Here is a 19,821-nt window from a genome sequence, read left to right as displayed (position 1 = left end):
CCAGGAGGCTGCAGGGATTGAACTGGGGTCCTCCCATATGGTAGGCAGAGGCCTTATCACTTGAGCCATATCCTCTTCCCACTAAATAGGCTTTTGAAAGCATATTGGGCTTTTCCTGCCCTTAGGCAAGTTGAACTTTTAATAGTTTTCAGCAGCCAGACTAGTTAGTTGCCTATCTCCACTGCTTCCTTGACTAAGTCCCTCTCTCCAAGGGTAGCTGTTTATGACAGCCTGCCTGAGCAGGTTCCCCTTTCCCCTCTCCCCGGGGCCACCGCAGTGCTGAATGGTATCCTTTCCAAGATTCAAAGGGGGTTCAGGTGTCCAAACCCATGGAAAGGAAACCTCTCTCCACCCTTTGCCAGGCCCGTTTTCCTCCCAGGGAATGCTTCCTCCCACTCAACTGGCTGGTGAAAGCCAGGGGGTCTATGGGGGCTTTTTGTCTTGAGGGTGGGACTTAGCCACCCACTGTTTCCAGCCACAGGGGCAAACAAGTCACGGTTTTCCCTTAGGCTCTTTATCTCTTTGTCTAGTTTCATCCATATTGATGCCTTGAAGCCTCCCCTCTGTGGATTCCCAAAACAGCTCACACAAAACAGCTTTTGCCCCTTCTCAGCTATTGTTTGTGAAAGAGCTGGGCAGTGCCTACCTACAATGACTCTATTTTCCCCTAACCCCAAATCCTTTCAAAATGGTCTTGATAGGTCCTTCTTCATATTGTTCCAGATCTTGCAAATAGTATTTCAAGTGACAATGATTAATTTTCTCTTACCATAGACAAGATTAATGAAATAAATGTCAAGATTTTAAATTCTGATGAAATCTCCACCCTTCCTAATTATTTCAATTATAAAATTTGTTTAATTTTCTCTGTACTTAAGGCATACTTTTAAAGAAAGCATCACTAGGATACTGACATCTTTTTAACCTGTTTCCTGGTCTTTCGCTAAATAAAACTTGATCCATTGTACTGTGGGTCAAATCTAACTGTGTCTGCATTTTTTTTTCCTGTGTTTCTTTTCTCTTCCAGAAATTCCCTGTACTTTTTTCTTTGTCTTCTATTCATTCTGTCTATCTTTCTCAGTCTTAAACACATCCTACATCTATCATGCAACTTTTCCCAGGAAGGTTACTCTAATGAAACTTTTTGGTTTTCTTTAGCACCTAAAGTCCATTTCATTTTGCTTTGATTTCAGCATATTCTGTTATTTACTTATTTTTTTAAAAATGGTTTTGTGTGTTGGTGAACCAGCATGGTAAAATCGAGACAGAGCCAGATTTGATTTCTGGCTCTTTCAGTTTCTAATTGTTGTATATTTGACAATGTATTTAAGCTCTGACTCCTCACATATAAAATGGGACTATTGTCCACCTTTTAGGATTATTGAAGATTATAGCTAATATGTTTGTTACATGCTTAGCATGAGGCTGGGAATATAAGAGGTGCTTGGTAAATAGCAGTAGTAGTATTTTTGCTGTTGTTTTGTATTTCTTAGAGCTCCTAATGTAATGCTGAGCATATGTTAAGGTCTCATTGAATATGGTTCATGGTTAAGTTAGTTAAATAGCTCCTGAAATCCTATTACTTTTTTATGAAGGATTCCTGGTGGCATTGTGCCATTACAACAACAAAACCTTCATGACTTTTCTGGACTGATCTTTCTGTTCCTATTATCTGTAAGGAGAGCCTTTGATATGTATTCTAAAGTTGCTTACAAAACAGTGTTTTGAAGGCTTTATTTATTTGAGTAACGTTTTGAATTGATCCCTACGTTAAAAGAAAAAATCCATCTAGGATTGTAATAAAAAATAAAGCATTTTTTTGCAAGCTTCAAATGTAGTATGTGAAACACGTAGAATAAAATCTCAGCCAATGAGAAGTACAGATTTACAAATTATTTTGGCTAGCTCAGTTGAGCTCAGCAGATATTAATTGTGTATCTCCTATGTACCAGACATATATAAGTGCTGTATTTACAAAGGTAAGTTTAGTCTAAGGTGAAAAACAGACATAAGACAGACAGATCATTTCATTTTGTGATGATTAGTTCCAAGATAGAGGTAAAGATGGGACTCTCTGAGATCACAGCTGGAGAAAGGAAAGACATCTGAGAAGATGTGAATCTCAACCTTTGATGATTCTAAAGGAAAAATAAGGAAGAACCACTTGAGTCAGGGATTGAGAACTCAACTCAAAGGGGATTCAGCTTCTATGGGAATTTACTGTTGTAGAGTTCAGAGTTAGGCATTAGGTGAAGTGCCATGTGTTGGTAATGTAACCTGTGCATAAATTCAAAATTATCTAATTCTGTATCCAAATGTACCTAGTCTCTAGAAATCCAAATAAGTAATATAGGCCCTACAGTCTTTGAATGTTCAGAAAGGATGTAAGACTGAATGTGTATTCAAAGTTGCATCCAGAAGGAATGTGGGGGAGATTTTAATTCAAGCTCACCTGATGTGGGGGATATGCTAATTCAAGCTCACTTGAAATGTGGGGGGTACTTTAATTCAAAACCTGTCTGGGGGAAGTGGACTTGGCCCAATGGATAGGGCATCTGCCTACCACATGGGAGGTCCACAGTTCAAACCCTGGGCCTCCTTGACCCGTGTGGAGCTGGCCCATGCTCAGTGCTGACGTGCGCAAGGAGTGCCGTGCCACGCAGGGTGTCCCCCGCGTAGGGGAGCCCCACACACAAGGAGTGCGCCCCGTAAGGAGAGCCGCCCAGCGCGAAAGAAAGTGCAGCCTGCCCAGGAATGGTGCCGCACACACGGAGAGCTGACACAACAAGAGACATAACAAAAAGAAACACAGATTCCTGGTGCCACTGATAAGGATAGAAGCAGTCACAGAAGAACACACAGCGAATGGGGTGGGAGTGGGCAGAAGGGAGAGAAATAAATAAAAAATAAATCTTAAGAAAAAACAAAACAAAAAAACAAAACCTATCTGACTCAGACAAATGCTTAACTAACAAGGAAAGTTGTTTTCTTTCATAAAAGCACCATTTAACTCCCAACCCTTATATCTTTTCTGTATAAAGGGGAACCCAAGATTCTATTTGGGGCTTGGTTTTTATTAGGACAGGAGTCCACTGAGTCTGGCCAGTCGAAATAAATCAACTTCCTTCTCAGAGTTCTTGTGTCCTAGCCTTCGATACTGCATACACCTGACTTCTCTACTACATTGGCTCAAGCAGTATCTTCCATGGCCCTTTTATAACTGTGCCCTTTTAAAAGCCAATTGGTTTCTGTGACCCCAACCATATATTCCCACACTTTACTCTCCAGAGTAAAAGAAATTTTTATCTATTTCCAGCACAAGTCTAGGGATTAGTTTCTCTCATTGGCTGTAATTACACCTATCCCTGAACTTATCACTTTGATTAGCAGGATACTAGTTGCTTTAAATATGTCAGGGCCTACCCTCAAGCTAAGAAGGGGATCACTCTCATCCAAACTTCATTGATGAGGATGGGAGGAGAGGGGAATGTTCACTAGGTCAAGCAAATATGTCCACTAGACCCAAGAGAAGAAAAGTGAGAGTGTTTTTGAAAAGTGAAAGTGAAGAAGCATGCACCATCATTGTGTGTGTTGGAAACAAGCAGTTAAAAATTAATACAACATATTGTATGAAGCTTAGAAAATTATAAAAATAGTAATGTTGATTATTTACTACTTGATGGATCTAGTGTTCATACATTATTTCATTTAATTCTTGCATCAATGTACTGAGGTACATATACCATCTTGCGAATAGGAAATTTGAATACTATTAGCTTATACAGCTAATAATTAGTAGAGCTGCTGGACTTCAAACCTAGATTATCTGATTCTAGAGTCAGCCTGCTCTCACATTACAGTATATTAAATACTTTCCTCTACATTGGTAGAATATCAAGGAGATAAGATCTTGTATATCATGCTGAGGAGCCCAATTTTTTCTATGGTTCAAGTTTTCTTCAAGCCCTAGTTTTTTATTATATCTTGTGAAGGCAGTAGTTCTCAAACTTTAGCATGCTTCAGAATAGTCTCTATAGAACTTGTTAAAACCTAGAATTGCTGGGCCTCACCCATAGAGCTTCTGATATAGTAGGTCTGCAAAGGTGCATTTCTAAGAAGTTCCCAGGTGACGCTGCTGCTGCTGGTCCAGGGACCACTCTTTGAGAACCAGTTCTTAAAGGTGATCAGCCTATTGTAGACTGAAGATTCGTGGTTCAGTGATACCACATATTGAAGTGAATACAATGTTTTATTGGTACCTCTGCTTGGAAGTATACATGCTCTGACCTCATATTCTTTAATAATACAGATATCAAGAATATGACTTCAGTTACAGTAATATCTTCCCCCATAGGTCAAGGCCATTGCATAGGAGTTTCATTGAATGGATTTCTTCTCTCTTTTTGACTCTTGACTTAAGTTGAAGTCTGTTGCTCTTCTACCAGATCCTGATCAATTCTTTGACTGATCCTTCTGCCCCTTTCTCTCTTCTCCTTTTGGGATTTCCATAATGAATATATTGGTACACTTAATGGTATCCCAGAGGTGTCTTCGGCTGTTTTTGCTTTTAATATTTCTTTCTGCCTCAACCTGACTCATTTCAAGTGTTTTGTCTGTAGCTTCATTCATTCTTCCGCCAGCTCCTATCTGCTATTGAAACCCTCCTGGGAATTTTTCATTTCAGTTATTGTGACCAACTCCAGTAGTTCTGTTTGGTTCCTTTTTAAAATTTCTTTCTCTTTATTGATGTTTTCATTTTTCCTGATATCCTTTAGTTCTTTCTCTGTATTTTCCCTCATTTCCTTTAGCATGTTTAAGATCATTTTTTTTAAAGGCTTTGTTCAGTAATCCACGTTCTTATCTTATTCATTGGTGTTTTATGGATTTTTATCCTCTTCCTGCCTGTTTAATATTTGTTTTGGTGGAAAGGACTGAGTCACAGAGCATCCTACTCCTCCCTCTTCCCGTAATCCTCTGCTTAATTAATCTGGTGCATGGTTTTGAGACTGGGGGAAGTCCCAGATGGAGACATCAGCAAAGCTGTGCTTTCTTCCCGAAGACTGCGGCATTCTGGGGCTGGCTCCTGGCGATTCTTGAGTCTTTCTTTTCTGTCACACTTATATGGCAGTGCACAGGGTGATGTCTTCTTTCTCTTTTGCCTTTCTTTGACTTCCAACTTCTGTTCCTCTCCCTGGCTTTGTTGTCATTAGGCTTCCAGTAACAGGATTAAGGCCCAACCTCGTTCAGCTAGACCTCACCTGAATTAAAATAACATCTTTAAATGGTCCTATTTGTAATGGGTTCACACCCACAGAAATGGATTAACATTAAGAACATGCCTTTTTCTGGGGTACATAATTCAATTTACCACACCTATCATGGTATTATAGAAAGATTTGAGCATGAGCAAATACTCGTCAACGTAGCATTAGTATGAACAATCCTTTTTTCTCTGAAGAGATTCCTGAGTGGTTCAGATGTATGTTTAGTGAACATTCATATGCTGAGACAGTGTGTAATCTGGAGCATCTGTCAGACTATTTCAGGTTGATAAACCTCTTATTTCAATTAAAATGGGCTAGTGTATATTCCAATAATAAACACTGGAAAATCTTAGTATGTTTTCTCTTATGAAGAACTTCATTGACAATATGGTTTCTTTTTAAACATTGACAAGTATACTTGCCCTTGGCCAGCTATAACAGTAAGAATACCATCCATTTGTATGCAATTTGACTTCTTTTTGGGCAAAGTTATTCTAAATTTCAAACAAAGTATACAATACATAAAACTGGTGCTGATATTCAAGGTCATATGAAATTGTTACTATAGGACTTACTGTATATATGTGTTAGTGTGGGCTACAGATGTGAAATGTTTTTATTCTCTTAATGAGTGGCTAAACTTTTCTCTGCACAGTTTTCCCATAAGTAATACATTATAGGATACACTTATCACATTATGAGAACATGAGAAGTAATAGTCAGTAGAACTTTCCTAGCTTTGGGATCCTAAACTTTATCATAGAAGTCATCATCATTATTGTTATTACAATGAACACTAATTAATACTGATAGGGAAGCAGACTTGGCCCAGTGGTTAGGGCGTCTGTCTACCACATGGGAGGTCTGCAGTTCAAACTCCGGGCCTCCTTGACCCATGTGGAGCTGGCCCACGTGCAGTGCTGATGCGCGCAAGGAGTGCCCTGCCACGCAGGGGTGTCCCTGCATAGGGGAGCCCAACGTGCAAGGTGTGAGCCCCGTAAGGGGAGCTGCCCAGCGTGAAAGAAAGTGCAGCCTGCCTAAGAATGGCACCGCCCACACAGAGAGCTGACACAGCAAGATGACGCAACAAAAAGAAGCACAGATTCCCGTGCCACTGACTACAACAGAGGCGGAAAAAGAAGACGCAGCAAATAGACACAGAGAACAGACAACTGGGGTGGGGGGTGGGGGGAAGGGGAGAAAAATAAATAAATCTTTAAAAAGAATACTGATAGAAGACTCTGCAAAATCATTCTATTGTTTAGGGCAATCAATGATTAGTGTTTTTCAGGATATAAAACCCACAACAGTGCTTTTAGCACAGTGATTTGTATAAAACTGGTATCTAATACATGCTGTTTGGTCTGTTGTGTTTGACTAATATCTGAAGCATTTGAAAGTCTGAGGCTGATGGCGTACTATGAAAAGGAGAAGAAACAGTTTTCATTATCTTTTTGAATTTGGAAAAAATGGCATCTTACAAAGAGTTAAGTTTGTTCCCACGGATTATCTTAAGCTAGGGTATTTTTACATGTAGTAAATGAAAATAAATGTATTTAAAACTATAGACATCTTTCTTCTGATAACTCTAAGTATTGGTAAATGTATATATACTGATATATAATAATCTGATAGCTTCATTGATTTGTAATTTAAAATTTAAATTGCCTGTTTTGTCCCTTGAGGGGGAGGAATTAACTGTGACATTTTTGTGGTAGGATGTAGTGATAAATTAAACTTTAAGTATACAATACATAAAACTGGTGCTGATATCCAAGGTCATACGAAATTGTTACTATAGGACTTACTGTATATATGTTTTAGTGTGGGCTACAGATGTGAAATGTATTTATTCTCTTAATGCGTGACAACTTTTTTCTGCACGGTTTAAAATATTTATTAGAGGAGTAGGTCATTTAATTTCTTCTAATTTTTCCTTAGGTCGAGATTTAATTTGTATACAGTCAATGGATGGGATGCTTATGGTGTTTGAACAGGAAAGCTATGCTTTTGGGAGGTTTCTCCCTGGTTCCCTTCTGCCTGGACCTCTGGCGTACAGTTCCCGTACAGATTCCTTCATTACTGTCTCCTCCTGCAGACAGGTGGAAAGTTACAAGTAAGTTTGAATGCTAAATATTTGCAATCATTGTGATTTTTGGTTAAGCTTTACTGAATCATCTTTTCCATGAAGAGCTTGAATATTACATGTGAAAAAGAGACTAGTTTCTTTGAGAAAATGAAAGTATATCATGTATTATATATCTTAAAATATTTGCAAGACAGTATAGTATAATGATTTGAGATGGTTTTGGAGAGAGGCAGACCTGGGCTGAAATGCTGTTTTGCTACTAACAGCTGTGTTTTGGTCAGTGACCTCATCATGGCTGTAAAGGGGGATAATAATGCCTACTTTGATAAATTTGTTATGAGGATTATATAAAATAATGTATGTCCTGTTGCTGGCCCATGGAAAATAATCAGTAATTATTGTGACTGCTCCCTAATAACATAAATAATAAAATACAGTGTTGCTTGAAAAGAGTCAGATACAGAATTATTTTATAACAAAAAAGAATGTGTGAGAAGCGGGCTTGGCCAATGGATAGGGCGTCTGCCTACCACATAGGAGGGCTGTGGCTCAAACCCCGGGCCTCCTTGACCTGTGTGGAGCTGGCCCACGCACAGTGCTGATGTGCGCAAGGAGTGCCCTGCCACGCAGGGGTGTCCCCCGTGTAGGGGAGCCCCACGAGCAAGGAGTGTGCCCCGTAAGGAGAGCCGCCCAGCACGAAAAGAAAGTCCAGCCTGCCCAGGGGTGGCACCGCACACACGGAGAGCTGATGCAGCAAGATGACGCAACAAAAAGAGACACAAGATTCTCGGTGCCGCTGATAAGAATAGAAGTGGACAGAGAAGAAGGTGCAGCGAATGGACACAGAGAACAGACAACTGGGGCGGGGGGAGAGGGGAAAGGGAGAGAAATAAATACAAAATCTTTGAAAAAAAAAGAGAATGTGTGTAGCACAGGAAAAATACTGACTAGAAATATGAGTGTTGTTATGAACGTTATGAATGCTAATTATTTTTAACATTTTAATAATTTTTTCATAGTACAGGTAAAGTGTGAAAACTACTCTATGAAAATAGTTTTATGCTTTTTGCTGGAAATTCTTAATAGTTTTGATGAGTTATTTTTGAGAACAATTAAATTTCAATGAAAATTAGGTTTTGAGTTTTTGGAGGAGGTCTTTTTTTGTTGTTAGAAGAGAGAATGGGCAGAAGAACATGGAAATCCATGATACATGGAAAAAGAAATAGACCTGGAGGATTTAAATATCTGCAGTAACTTTACTGTTGTTATCTTACTGATGGCAACATTTAGAAGTTTAACATATAAGCAACACATCATAACAGCTTTTCAGTATTAATTTTGGCTATATAATTTTTCCCAAGGCAAGGAGAAAATATAGTGGTAAATTATTATATTCAGTTTTCAATATTGGATATAGAGCAAGTTTTCCTTCATGATTGATTATCTTTTGTGAAGGTTCCTAGGGTTCAAAAACTCTGAAAATAAGCAAATGTTTATGACTCAACAGAACATTACAGAAGCATATCATCATGCCATATTCTTTTTATGGCTCTTGTTTTCCAAACAAGATGAATGAGTTGTGACATTGCTATTGGTAATAAATAAAATATTATATATTTTTTGAGAGTTTGAGAAAGATATCTGTGTAATTTACTCGTGCTTGCCAAAACTTTAGCAATATTGAGGAGATCTGCTTTTCAGTTTTCCAGACAGCTCTGTGCCTCACCTCCTTCCAAGTAGTGATATTGGCAGTGCTATACTAGCATCACAATACAAAGATCTGAATGCTGCATTGCTTATTTTAAAATATGCATTCGGGTTAATTTGGTAATAACTCCGGTAGTGATTGGATGAGGAAGCAATGTGGATGCTTCCTTAGCAAGTAAGTTTAATCTAACAGAAGCACACACATTTTTTCTTCTTCTTTATTTTCTGTTAAATGTTACATTAAAAAAATATGAGGTTCCCATATACCCCCCACCCCATGCATGCCACCCCTCCCACATCAACAGACTCTTCCATCATTGTGGCACATCCACTGCACCTGGCGGATACATTCTGGAGAATCGCTGCATCACATGGACAGTTGTCCACATTGTAGTCCACACTCCCCCAGTCCCCCCAGTGGTCCATGACAGGACACGCAACGTCCCTGCAGCACCACCTAGGACAACTCCAAATCCTGAAAATGCCCCCACACCGTATCTCTTCTTCCCTCTCCCGACCATCAGCAACCACTGAGGCAGGCCACCCTCTCCACATCACTACTACAATTTCTTCCCTTACTAATCACAGTAGTTCCCCAGCAGAACACCAGTAAGTGCACTCTAATCCATACTCTATTCCTCCATCTTGTGGACCTGGGATGGTTATGTCCAGTCCACCTCTACATTAAGAGGGGGTTTAGATTCCACATGGATGATGGATGCAATTCTCCTGCTTGCAGCTGTAGGTACTCTTGGCTCCCTGGTGTGGTGGTTGACCCTCTTCACCTTCTTGTCAGCTGGCCAGGGCAAGTCCAAGAAACCAGAGGGTAGGAGCTACAAGTCTTCTGAGGCCCAGGGCCTGTCTGTCACATGGACAGTTTAGAAATTCAGGTCTCCTGAGTATACACCAACCCAAACGCCAACCACAGGTCTGGTAAAAGTGACAGAAGAGGCATGTGTGGAGGTTATATTTGAGTCCAACTCCATCACACTCAGGAACACAAACTCCAAAGTAGGGCCAACTGACATGGCCCTGAACTCCATAACCATCTACCTTGACCATAGAACCTGTGGGTCACTGCAGCCCTCAGGAAAACCAGCACCTGGGTTTCCAGCATACCAATCTATTAAATTCACCTCGATCTTAGATTGAAAAAACGCGCACTGTTTCCATCATATGGATCTTTTATAATGGTAAAAATGCATGGGATATGTGATATTGTGAGATGATGACAATCACATAACATTAAATAGTATTTCATACTTATATATGCTTTCAAGTTTAATAGATTAAATTAAATGATAATGGTACAATTTGGAATTGGAGGAATTATGAAAACTGTGGTTTTTCTTCTTTTGAAGCTTCATTAATTCTACCTATAAGATAATTAAGATACTTGGGGGATTGTTGCTGTTCCATTGGGGAATGTGACAGAGCTTCCCTGGCTAGGAACTCAGCATTCCCTCAGTTGTCATTTGTAATTCTACCTATTATGACAATACCCAAAGAATACCTGAATATTTTTTTATACCCTATATACATGACCTGGAGAACTCCCTTCCCACCATGTGTCCCCCATCAATAAAATCCCATAACAGTGCTCCTCCCCTGCCATAGTTGAACCCCTCTGTGATCCAAAACTTCTCAAAAAATGAAGCCTAATATATTGCCAAATTCAGTTAGTAGGAAAATGAAATAGTAATGATAGGGTTAAAGATTAGAAATAGAATACCTGTTTTTTAGTCAGGGTTCTCTACGAAAACACAATCAACAAGAGATATCTGTCAATAGTAAGAGATTTATCAGAGTCTGTCATGTGGCCCTGGGGATGCACAAGTCCAGATTCTGCAGGCAGTTTGCAACGAGGAACTCCGATGAAAGTCCAGTGAAGGTTCTTGATGAGTTTTGGGAGATGTTGGCTGTCCAAAGATGAGCTGGGAAATTCTCAATGCTGGAATCACTTCCCCTTTTAAGGCATTCAACTGATTAGATTAAGCGTTAGTCATGTTGATTGCAGTCTCCCTGACTGATGTAATTATAACTAGCTGTTTATGATTTACCACTGCAGTAAAGTCAGTGGTGAGTAACGTCCATAAATGCCCTTGTATTAGAGTTAGCTTAGTGCTTGCTTGACCAAACAACAGGGCACAATTACCTGGCCGAGTTGGCACAGTAGCCTAACCATCACTGTCCACCCCTTGTCAACTCAGCAACCATACAGATTACCCTAAACCATACTTAGTCTCTAAGTGAAAACAATAACAGACATGCATATATATATATCTACATATATATATGTATGTATTTCCACCTAATAATGTTCAACTTTCCTGAGTACAACTGGAAATGCATTAATTCCATACAGAATAGGGTGCAAGTTCTTGGGTAATATTCACTCTCAAACTTGACATCCTCAAATATTATGACATGAAACAGATACAACTTGTATATAATAAGGGGAAAGTTTGGGGAAGAAGACAAAGAAATTCTTTTGTGTACATATACAATGATCATTATAATGAAACAAGAAAGAAAGTTTCATGGCCATTATAGTCCTCATTTCTATAACTGGTCACGTGGTAGAAGTTCATATTTATCACTACTTTCTTCCACTACCCATTCCATGTTTCCATTACCCTTAGCAAGCACTTCAGCTGGCCATGATTCTTTGCCTGGCAGAGTGACCCAAACTTTCATTCCTGAAGATTCTGGGCCATTGTTAATCCTGCTTGGATTAGGTTGTTGTAATTTTCCATTGACTTTAGCCATAGGACATGGCAGTACTAGGAAATGCCGTAGAGGATCTCCTGTATTACAGGCAAACTCTTCTTTACCCCCTTATGTACCCCAGCCAGTACAGTAATTCCCTTCTTTCACTTTTTTTAAAAGATTTATTTTTTATTTATTTCTCTCCCCTTCCCTGCCCCCCTCCAGTTATCTGCTCTCTGTGTCCATTTGCTGTGTGTTCTTCTGTGTCAGCTTGCATTCTTGTCAGCAGCACTGGGAATCTGTGTCTCTTTTTTTGTTGCATCATCTTGCTGCTTCAGGTCTCCGTGTGTGTGGTGCCACTCCTGGGCAGGCTGCACTTTTTTCATGTGGGGCGGCTCTCCTTATGGGGCACACCCCTTGCATGTGGGGTCCCCTACATGGGGGACACCCCCGTGTGGCATTGTAGTCCTTGTGTGCATCAGCAGTGTGCATGGGACAGGTCATCACAAGGGTCAGGAGGCCCTGCATTTGAACCCTGGACCTCCCATGTGGTAGGTGGGCCCTCTATCCGTTGAGCCAAATCCGCTTCTCTCTTTGATTCAGAGGTAAGAGGAACCCAAAGTGGCCAGATGGCAATTTTAACTTCCAGTTCAGTGGAATCATTGTTGTTTTCCCTGGTGACAGCACTCCTCCTTTTGGGACTAAAACCCATAGATCAGCAGAGTTTGAGGTTGCAGGGACAGGAAGCAAAAATTTTCATTGTGGGTCACTAGGGGTAATAGTGAGTGGTGCCACTCCCATTTCCACCCCTTGATTCCTGGACCAATGGTTTCTGTTTATGGTAGAAACAGTACCATCGAGTGCATGCTGATTTAAAGCATACACAGCCTCTTGGAGAACATTGCCCTAGCCCTGCAAAGTATTGCCACCTAGTTGGCACCATAATTGAGTCTTCAAAAGGCCATTCCACCATTCTATCAATCCAGCTGCTTCAGGGTGATGGGGAACATGGTAAGACCAGTGAATTCCATGGGCATGTGCCCATTCCCACACATGATTTGCTGTGAAATGGATTCCTTGATCAGAAACAATGCTGTGTGGAATGCCATGGCGGTAGATAAGACATTCGGTAAGTCCACGGATGGTAGTTTTGGAAGAAGCATTGTGTGCAGGAAATGCAAACCCATATCCAGAATATGTGACTATTCAAATTAAAACAAATTGCTGTCCCTTCCATGGTGGAAGTGGTCCAATGTAGTCAACCAGGTAGCAGGCTGGTCACCTCGAGGAATGGTGCCATATCAGGGGCTGAGTGTGGGTCTCTGCTGCTGGCAGACTGGGCACTCAGCAGTGGCTGTAGCCAAGTCAGCCTTGGTAAGGGGAAGTCCGTGTTGCTGAGCCCATGCATGACCTCCGTTCCTACCTCCATGGCCACTTTGTTCATGAGCCCACTGGGCAATGACAGGAATGACTGGGGAAAGAGACTGAGCATTAGCAACAGAGTGGGTCATCTTATCCACTTGATTATTAAAATCTTCCTCTGCTGAAGTTACCCTCTGGTGAGCATTCACATGGGACACAAAAATTTTCATGTTTTTGCCCACTCAGAAAGGTTAATCCACATACCTCTTCCCCAGACATCTTTGTCACCAATTTTCCAATCATGTTCCTTCCAAGTCCCTGACCATCCAGCCAAACCATTGGCAATAGCTCATGAGTCAGTGTACAGATGCACCTCTGGCCATTTCTTCTTCCAAGCAAAATGAACAACCAGGTGCACTGCTCGAAGTTCTGCCCACTGGGAGGATTTGCCCTCTCCACTGTCCTTCAGGGATGTCCCAGAAAGGGGCAGCAGTGCTGCAGCTGTTCACTTTTGGGTGGTACCTGCATATTGTGCAGAACCATCTGTAAAGCAGTCTCGAGTTTTCTCTTCCTCCGTCAACTGATTGCAAGGGACTCCTCAAGAGGTCAAAGCTGTGGGCTGGGAAAGAGAAGGTAACATGACAGGGGTGGTGACCATGGGCATTTGGGCTACTTCCTCATGTAACTTAGTCGTGACTTCAGGACCTGCTCAGCCCTATCTTGTATTTACCACTTCCACTTTGTTATGGAGTGCTGCTGTGCATGCTCAACTTTATGGCTTGGTGGGTCATACAGCTCATGATAGGTAACTCAGGTCTCATGGTAACTTGATGGCTCGTGGTTAAGCATTCAGTCTCTACTAAGTCCCAGTAGCAGGCCAAAAGCTGTTTCTCAAAAGGGGAGTGTTATCTGCAGAGGATGGCAGGGCTTTGCTCCAAAATCCTAAGGGTCTGCATTGTGATTCTCCTATAGGGGCCTGCCAAAGGCTCTAAACAGCATCTGTTTGCCACAGAAACTTCCAGCACCATTGGATCTGCTCTGTCATATGGCCCAAGTGGTAGTACAGCTTGCACAGCAGCCTGGACCTGGTACAGAGCCTCTTCTTGTTCTGGTCCCCAGTCAAAACTAGCGACTTTTCTGGTCTCCCAGTAATTGGGCTGGATTAACACCCAAATAAGGAATGTGTTGTCTCCAAAATCCAAAGGGACCAACTAAGCGTTGTGCCTCTTTTTTGGTCATAGGAGAAGCCAGATGCAACAGCTTATCCTTTACTCTGGAAGGGATATCTCGACATGCCCCATACCACTGGACACCTAGAAATTTCACTGAGGTGGAAGGACCTTGTATTTTAGTTGGATTTATCTCCCATCCTCTCTCATGCAGATGCCTTACTAATATGTTTAGAGTCTTTGTTATTCTTTGCTATGAACATGTCCTGTGAACATGATATCATCGATATAATGGACCAGTGTAATGTCTTGTGGGAGTGAGGGATGATTAGGGTCCCTGCAGAAATATAATGACATAGGGCTGCAGAGTTGATATACCCCTGAGGCAGGACAGTGAAGGTATACTGCTGGCCTTGCTAGCTGAAAGCAAACTGTTTCTGGTGGTCCTTACTAATAGCAATTGAGAAAAAAGCATTTGGCGAATCAACAGCTGCATACCAGGTACCAGGGGACATGTTGATTTGCTCAAGGAATGATACCACATCTGGGACAGCAGCTGCAATTGGCATCACCACCTGGTTCAGTTTATGATAATCTACAGTCATCTTCCAAGATCCATCTGTTCTCTGAACAGGCCAAATAAGAGAGTTGAATAGGGATATAGTGGGAATCATCACCCCTGCATCCTTCAAACCCTTGATGATGGCACTAATTTCTGCAATCCCTCCAGGAATCTGGTACTGCTTTGGTTTACTATTTTGCTAAGTGGGGGCAGTTCTTGTGGTTTCCACTTGGCTTTTCCAACCATAATAGCCCTCAGTTTACAGGTGAGGGATCCAGTATGGGGATTCTGTCAGTTACTGAGTATGTCTGTTCTAATGATGCATTCTGGAACTGGGGAAATAACCACAGAGTGTGTCTGGGTACACGCTGGACCAACTGTGAGATGGACCTGAGCTAAAACTCCATTAATAACCTGACCTCCATAAGCCTCTACTCTGACTGGTATACCACAGTGATGTTTTGGGTCTCCTGGAATTAATGTCACTTCTGAGCCAGTGTCTAATAATCCCTGAAATGTCTGATTATTTCCTTTTCCCCTATGCACAGTTACTCTGGTAAAAGGCCATAGATCTCCTTGAGGAAAGGTGGGAGGAAGATTAACAGTATAAATTTTTGGCAGTTTAACAAGATCCTTCCCTAAGGAAACCTGGCCTCCTCCTCATTCAAGGGGCTCTGGGTCTGTAAACTGTCTCAAGTCTGGGAATTGATTAAGGGGCTGTGATTTTCCACATCTGTTGTTTGAGTTAGGGTTTCGTTCACCTGACCTAGAACTCTTCTGTTTATACAGATCCAGGAGAAATTTAGTAGACTGCCCATGTATTTCACTGCTAGGTACTCCATGATGTATTAGCCAATGCCTAACCTTACACGACTCAGACTACTTTGAATGTTTTTCTGAACTGTCTTTCGCTGTGGTAGCCATGCCCACCTTGACTTTGGCGATTAACCACTATGCTTGACTTTTACCAGACCGACATCCAATCATCCCTATAATGTTTAAAGAGTCGAATTCCATCACAGCCCTCCCTACGGTAATATCTGGTAATATCTGGAATACAGAGAAGAGCAACCACAGAGCTCTTCAGGGAAGATGAAGTTAGTCTTACAAATTTATTCCTCACAGTCCTGGTTAAAGTTGTGTCCTCTGGACATTCCTGGGGTTGGTGGGCAGCTCTCAAATGGTAAATCCATTCTACCATTCCAGTTTCCCTAAGCCTTCGAATTCCCTCTTCTACTGTGTACCAGGGCAAGTTGGGCATTTCAACCTCAGACCTGCCGGGCCATCTTTTGGTCATGTTTCAATCAGTCACCCAAACTGTTAGAGCCCTTTTTAACCCGTCAAGCTACAGAGTTGAATCCAGAAATCCTGCTTAGTGGGCCCATATCAATGAATTCAGCCTGAGCCAACTTTATATTCCTTCCACCATTATCCCATACCCTTAGTATCCATTCCCATACGTATTCCCCTGATTTCTATCTAAGTTGGAAAAGTTGTGCAGTTCTTTCTGAGTATACCTTACTTCCTCATGGGTCATACTTTGTATTTCACCTTTGGGGGCTTGTTATGATTTTAGTCTAGTAATAGGTCCGGAAGATAAGAGAGGTGGTGGGGGTGGGTAAGGAGAAGGATTAGAAATGCCTTGTAAACTCCTGACCTCAGGGCATTCCCTTGCATTTTCTTCTGGTGAGGTAGGATTAATCTTTTCAGGCAGGGGTTGTAAGGCAGTTTCCTCATGGCAGACTTGAGGCTTGGCAGTGCATGCTGGAGTTTGGCTTATATGTGCCTCAGGGCTGGGAGGAGGTCCAGACTCCCTGGGCCAGGCTGGAGGCTGGATGATACAAGGTTGACAAGGTGTGGTCTGGACAGGGCAGGCCATGGCAGGCTTATCTGGTAAAGTCTCACCAGAATTCAGGGTTCCAAAGTCTCCATCAATACCATCATCATCCCATGTCTCCATTCCAATTCTCTAGATTCCACTCTTTTCCAATCAAAACCTTCACTTTAACTGCAGAAACCCTGCAGGGTTGAGATTTTAGTTTCCCTTGTACCTTAGCTACTAGTACAATGAGAGTGTGAGTTTGGTTCTCAGGTATTACAGGGGACAAGATATTCTTTCAGAGCACACATAAAAACTTTTGCGTCATCCATTTTGGTGTTTAAGTTTAAAATTTGAAGGCTTTATCTCATCTCTTTCTTTTGTAACAGTATCCAGCATCATTATACTGTCTGACTATACAAAAAGGTGTTGAAAACACTCTTATCCAGATCCTTGCTTCTTACAAGTGTGGAAATGGGGGAATCCAGTGATGCTATTTTGCGTATCTCGATTGCCAACTCATGCCGTGGACTGTTAGCAGCCTCTTGGTTATGGGAAAGGGAGTTGTCAGTACTCTTGAGTCCAATTATGGTACAGAGACAATGGAAAAACTGCCAGAACCATTTCAGACATCCCATGTTTAAGACTGCTCCTCCAGAATCACTCCTGGTACCAAGCTGTATTAGTTAGGGTTTTCTAGGGAAACAGAATAAAAAAGGGTTATCTGTAGATAGTAGGAGATTTAGCAGAGTCTCTCATGCAGCTGTGCAAATGCACAAATCCAAGTTCTTCAGGCAGGCTGCAACCAGGAGCTCTGATGAAATTCCAGTGAAGGTTCTTTACGAGTTCCTAGTTCCGGGAGATGCTGGCTGTACAAAGATAAGCTGGGAAATTCTCTCTCAATGCTGGAATCACTTCCCCTTTTAAGGCATTCAACTGATTGGCAGTCTCCCTGACTGATATAATTGTAACCAGCTGTCTGTGATTTACCACTGCAGTAAAGTCAATGGTGAGTAAAGTCCATAAATGCCCTTGTATTACAGTTAGCCCAGAGCTTTCTTGACCAAACAGCAGGGCAGAATTACCTGGCCGAGTTGACACAGTAGCCTAACTATCACACCTACTGATTCAGAAAAACTGAAATAAATTAAAAAATAAATTGGGATGTTAAAAAATTAAAAATATCATAAACTTTGGTTTTGACATTTTGCCTTTCATCACTGTACTAGGTGTTGCCCTGTATGTATAGTGGCAAGGCAGTCTCTTTCATTCTTTCCTCAGTGTCTACATCCTTTTTGAATTTTGAATTTTGTCTTCAAAAAAAGTTTTCGATCACAGTTAAGTCATATTTACAAAATAGGGGACTCTCATATATCTAACATCAAACCCTTTTCCCCGTTTCCCAGCAATGATCTTTTTACATGTTCATGTTTTATTTGCTACAGCTGATGTACAGATATTGAAACATAGCTCCTAACCTTTGTTCCATTTTGATTTATATCATGGTTTATAGAGTGTACACTTTTCTAAATTTTTAGTTTTACATCATGGCTTACATTATGGTTTAAATTTTAGACTATACACTTTTATAAATTTTTGGTGTAATTTAACATGTCCTGTATCCATCATTGCACGATTTTGTGGGACACTTCCATTGCCCCCCAGTTACTCCCACTTCCTTCTATTTTATTCCTCTCTCCCTCTCCCCTCAGGGTCCACAGTCACAACCAAGCTTCATTGCTTGAAGGAACAAATTCATAGATACTTGCAACAATGCTGAGGACTTGACACACTAGACTGTCTTCCTCCATTGGTAGCTACCAATGCTCTTGAACGACACCCTTCCCTCTGTTTGAGAACAGCAGGCCTCCCCAGGATGGGGGTACACCTTACCACTCATTGTATGGATCTCCACCCAATGATAAAACTCACTAAGAGAAGATGAGCATTCACACACTCCCTAGAAGCCAGCCCCCTTGCCAGATGTCCCTCATTAAGCACCTTAAAAAGTAACCCTTATTATATTTTCTGAAGGGTTTTCTCAACATTGTAGTTTCAACCGCATTCCCTACTATCGCCCATGTTCACCTGCTCCCCCCAACTCTTCCCCAATTCCTTTGACCATCTGACCCATCCTCCCAACCCTAGATTCCCTTAAGCCTACAAAGCCCCACCCAATATTATCCCTATGCCCCTGTCTTAGCCCTTCCCTGTACTTACCTCCACTTTATCATAGATTTTGCCAATGTAGGCATCAGCTCACAGCCTTCCTCTCCCCCCGCCCCCCCAAATTTCTTGTAAGCCTATCATTCAATCTCTAACTGTCTGAGACAGATTGAGTTGCTTATGGGCCTGTGTGCCTGAAATTTCAACTAGGCCTAGGGCTTCAGGGTGTTTAAGATTTACCTCTGGAGAGCCTCTGTTGCTCAGATGTGACCACTCTTGAAGCCAAACTCAGCATGTAAAGGCATTACCTTCCCCCAGCATGGGACATGACTCCCAGGGATGAGCCTTCCTGGTGCCAAGGGATTACTACCAATCACCAGTTGGTGATGCAACTCTAAAAAGATCTTGAATAAAAAGGGGAAGTGGTAAAGAAAAATGAGTTTATATGGCTAAGAGACTTCAAAATGAGTTGGGAGGTTGTCAGAGGCTTCACGCTTATGCAGTTCTCAGCAGGATCCCAGAGACAACCAAAGTAAATACAACCCCAGGTACTGGTGCTCCTAAGGGCTATGGAGACACATAGGTTCTATGGTCATGGCAGATGGCTCTGGAGTTCAGAGCACTGTCAGTGTGCTCTACTTTGGAATTTGTGTTCCTGAGTATGATGAAGTTGGACTCAGATGTGACCTTTCAACACATGCCTCTTCTGTCACTTTTACTGAACCTGTGGTTGGCCCTGGGTTGGTGTATACTCAGGAAACTTGAATCTCTGGACTGACCGTATTCCAACTGGGCACTGAGCCTCAGCAGAGTTGCAAAATTGACTCTCCTGTTCATTGGACTTACCCAGGTCATCTAACAGGGAGGTGAAGATGGTCAACCAACACACCAGGGAATCGAGAGTGTGTACAGCTGCAAGCAGGAGAATTGCACCCATCAGCCATGTGGGATCTAAGTCCCCTCTCGACTTAGAG

The 19,821-nt window shown here is 41.7% G+C and overlaps 1 protein-coding gene across 4 annotated transcripts in view; it reads left to right on the top strand.

Moving 5' to 3' along the window:
- Positions 1 to 19,821, top strand: part of BBS9 (Bardet-Biedl syndrome 9) — a 591,858-nt gene that overhangs the window by 136,017 nt on the left and 436,020 nt on the right. For all 4 annotated transcript variants that reach the window (XM_058296789.2, XM_071215094.1, XM_071215092.1 and 1 more), the window contains one exon: positions 7,206 to 7,380. In XM_058296789.2, coding sequence (XP_058152772.1) covers positions 7,206 to 7,380 — 175 coding nt within the window. The remainder of the gene's footprint in view (positions 1 to 7,205; positions 7,381 to 19,821) is intronic.

The sequence above is a fragment of the Dasypus novemcinctus genome, chromosome 5 (assembly GCF_030445035.2).
Source record: "Dasypus novemcinctus isolate mDasNov1 chromosome 5, mDasNov1.1.hap2, whole genome shotgun sequence".
Lineage (NCBI taxonomy): Eukaryota > Metazoa > Chordata > Mammalia > Cingulata > Dasypodidae > Dasypus > Dasypus novemcinctus.
Note: the sequence above shows the minus strand (reverse complement) of the source record. Positions and strands in the feature narration are given on the sequence as shown.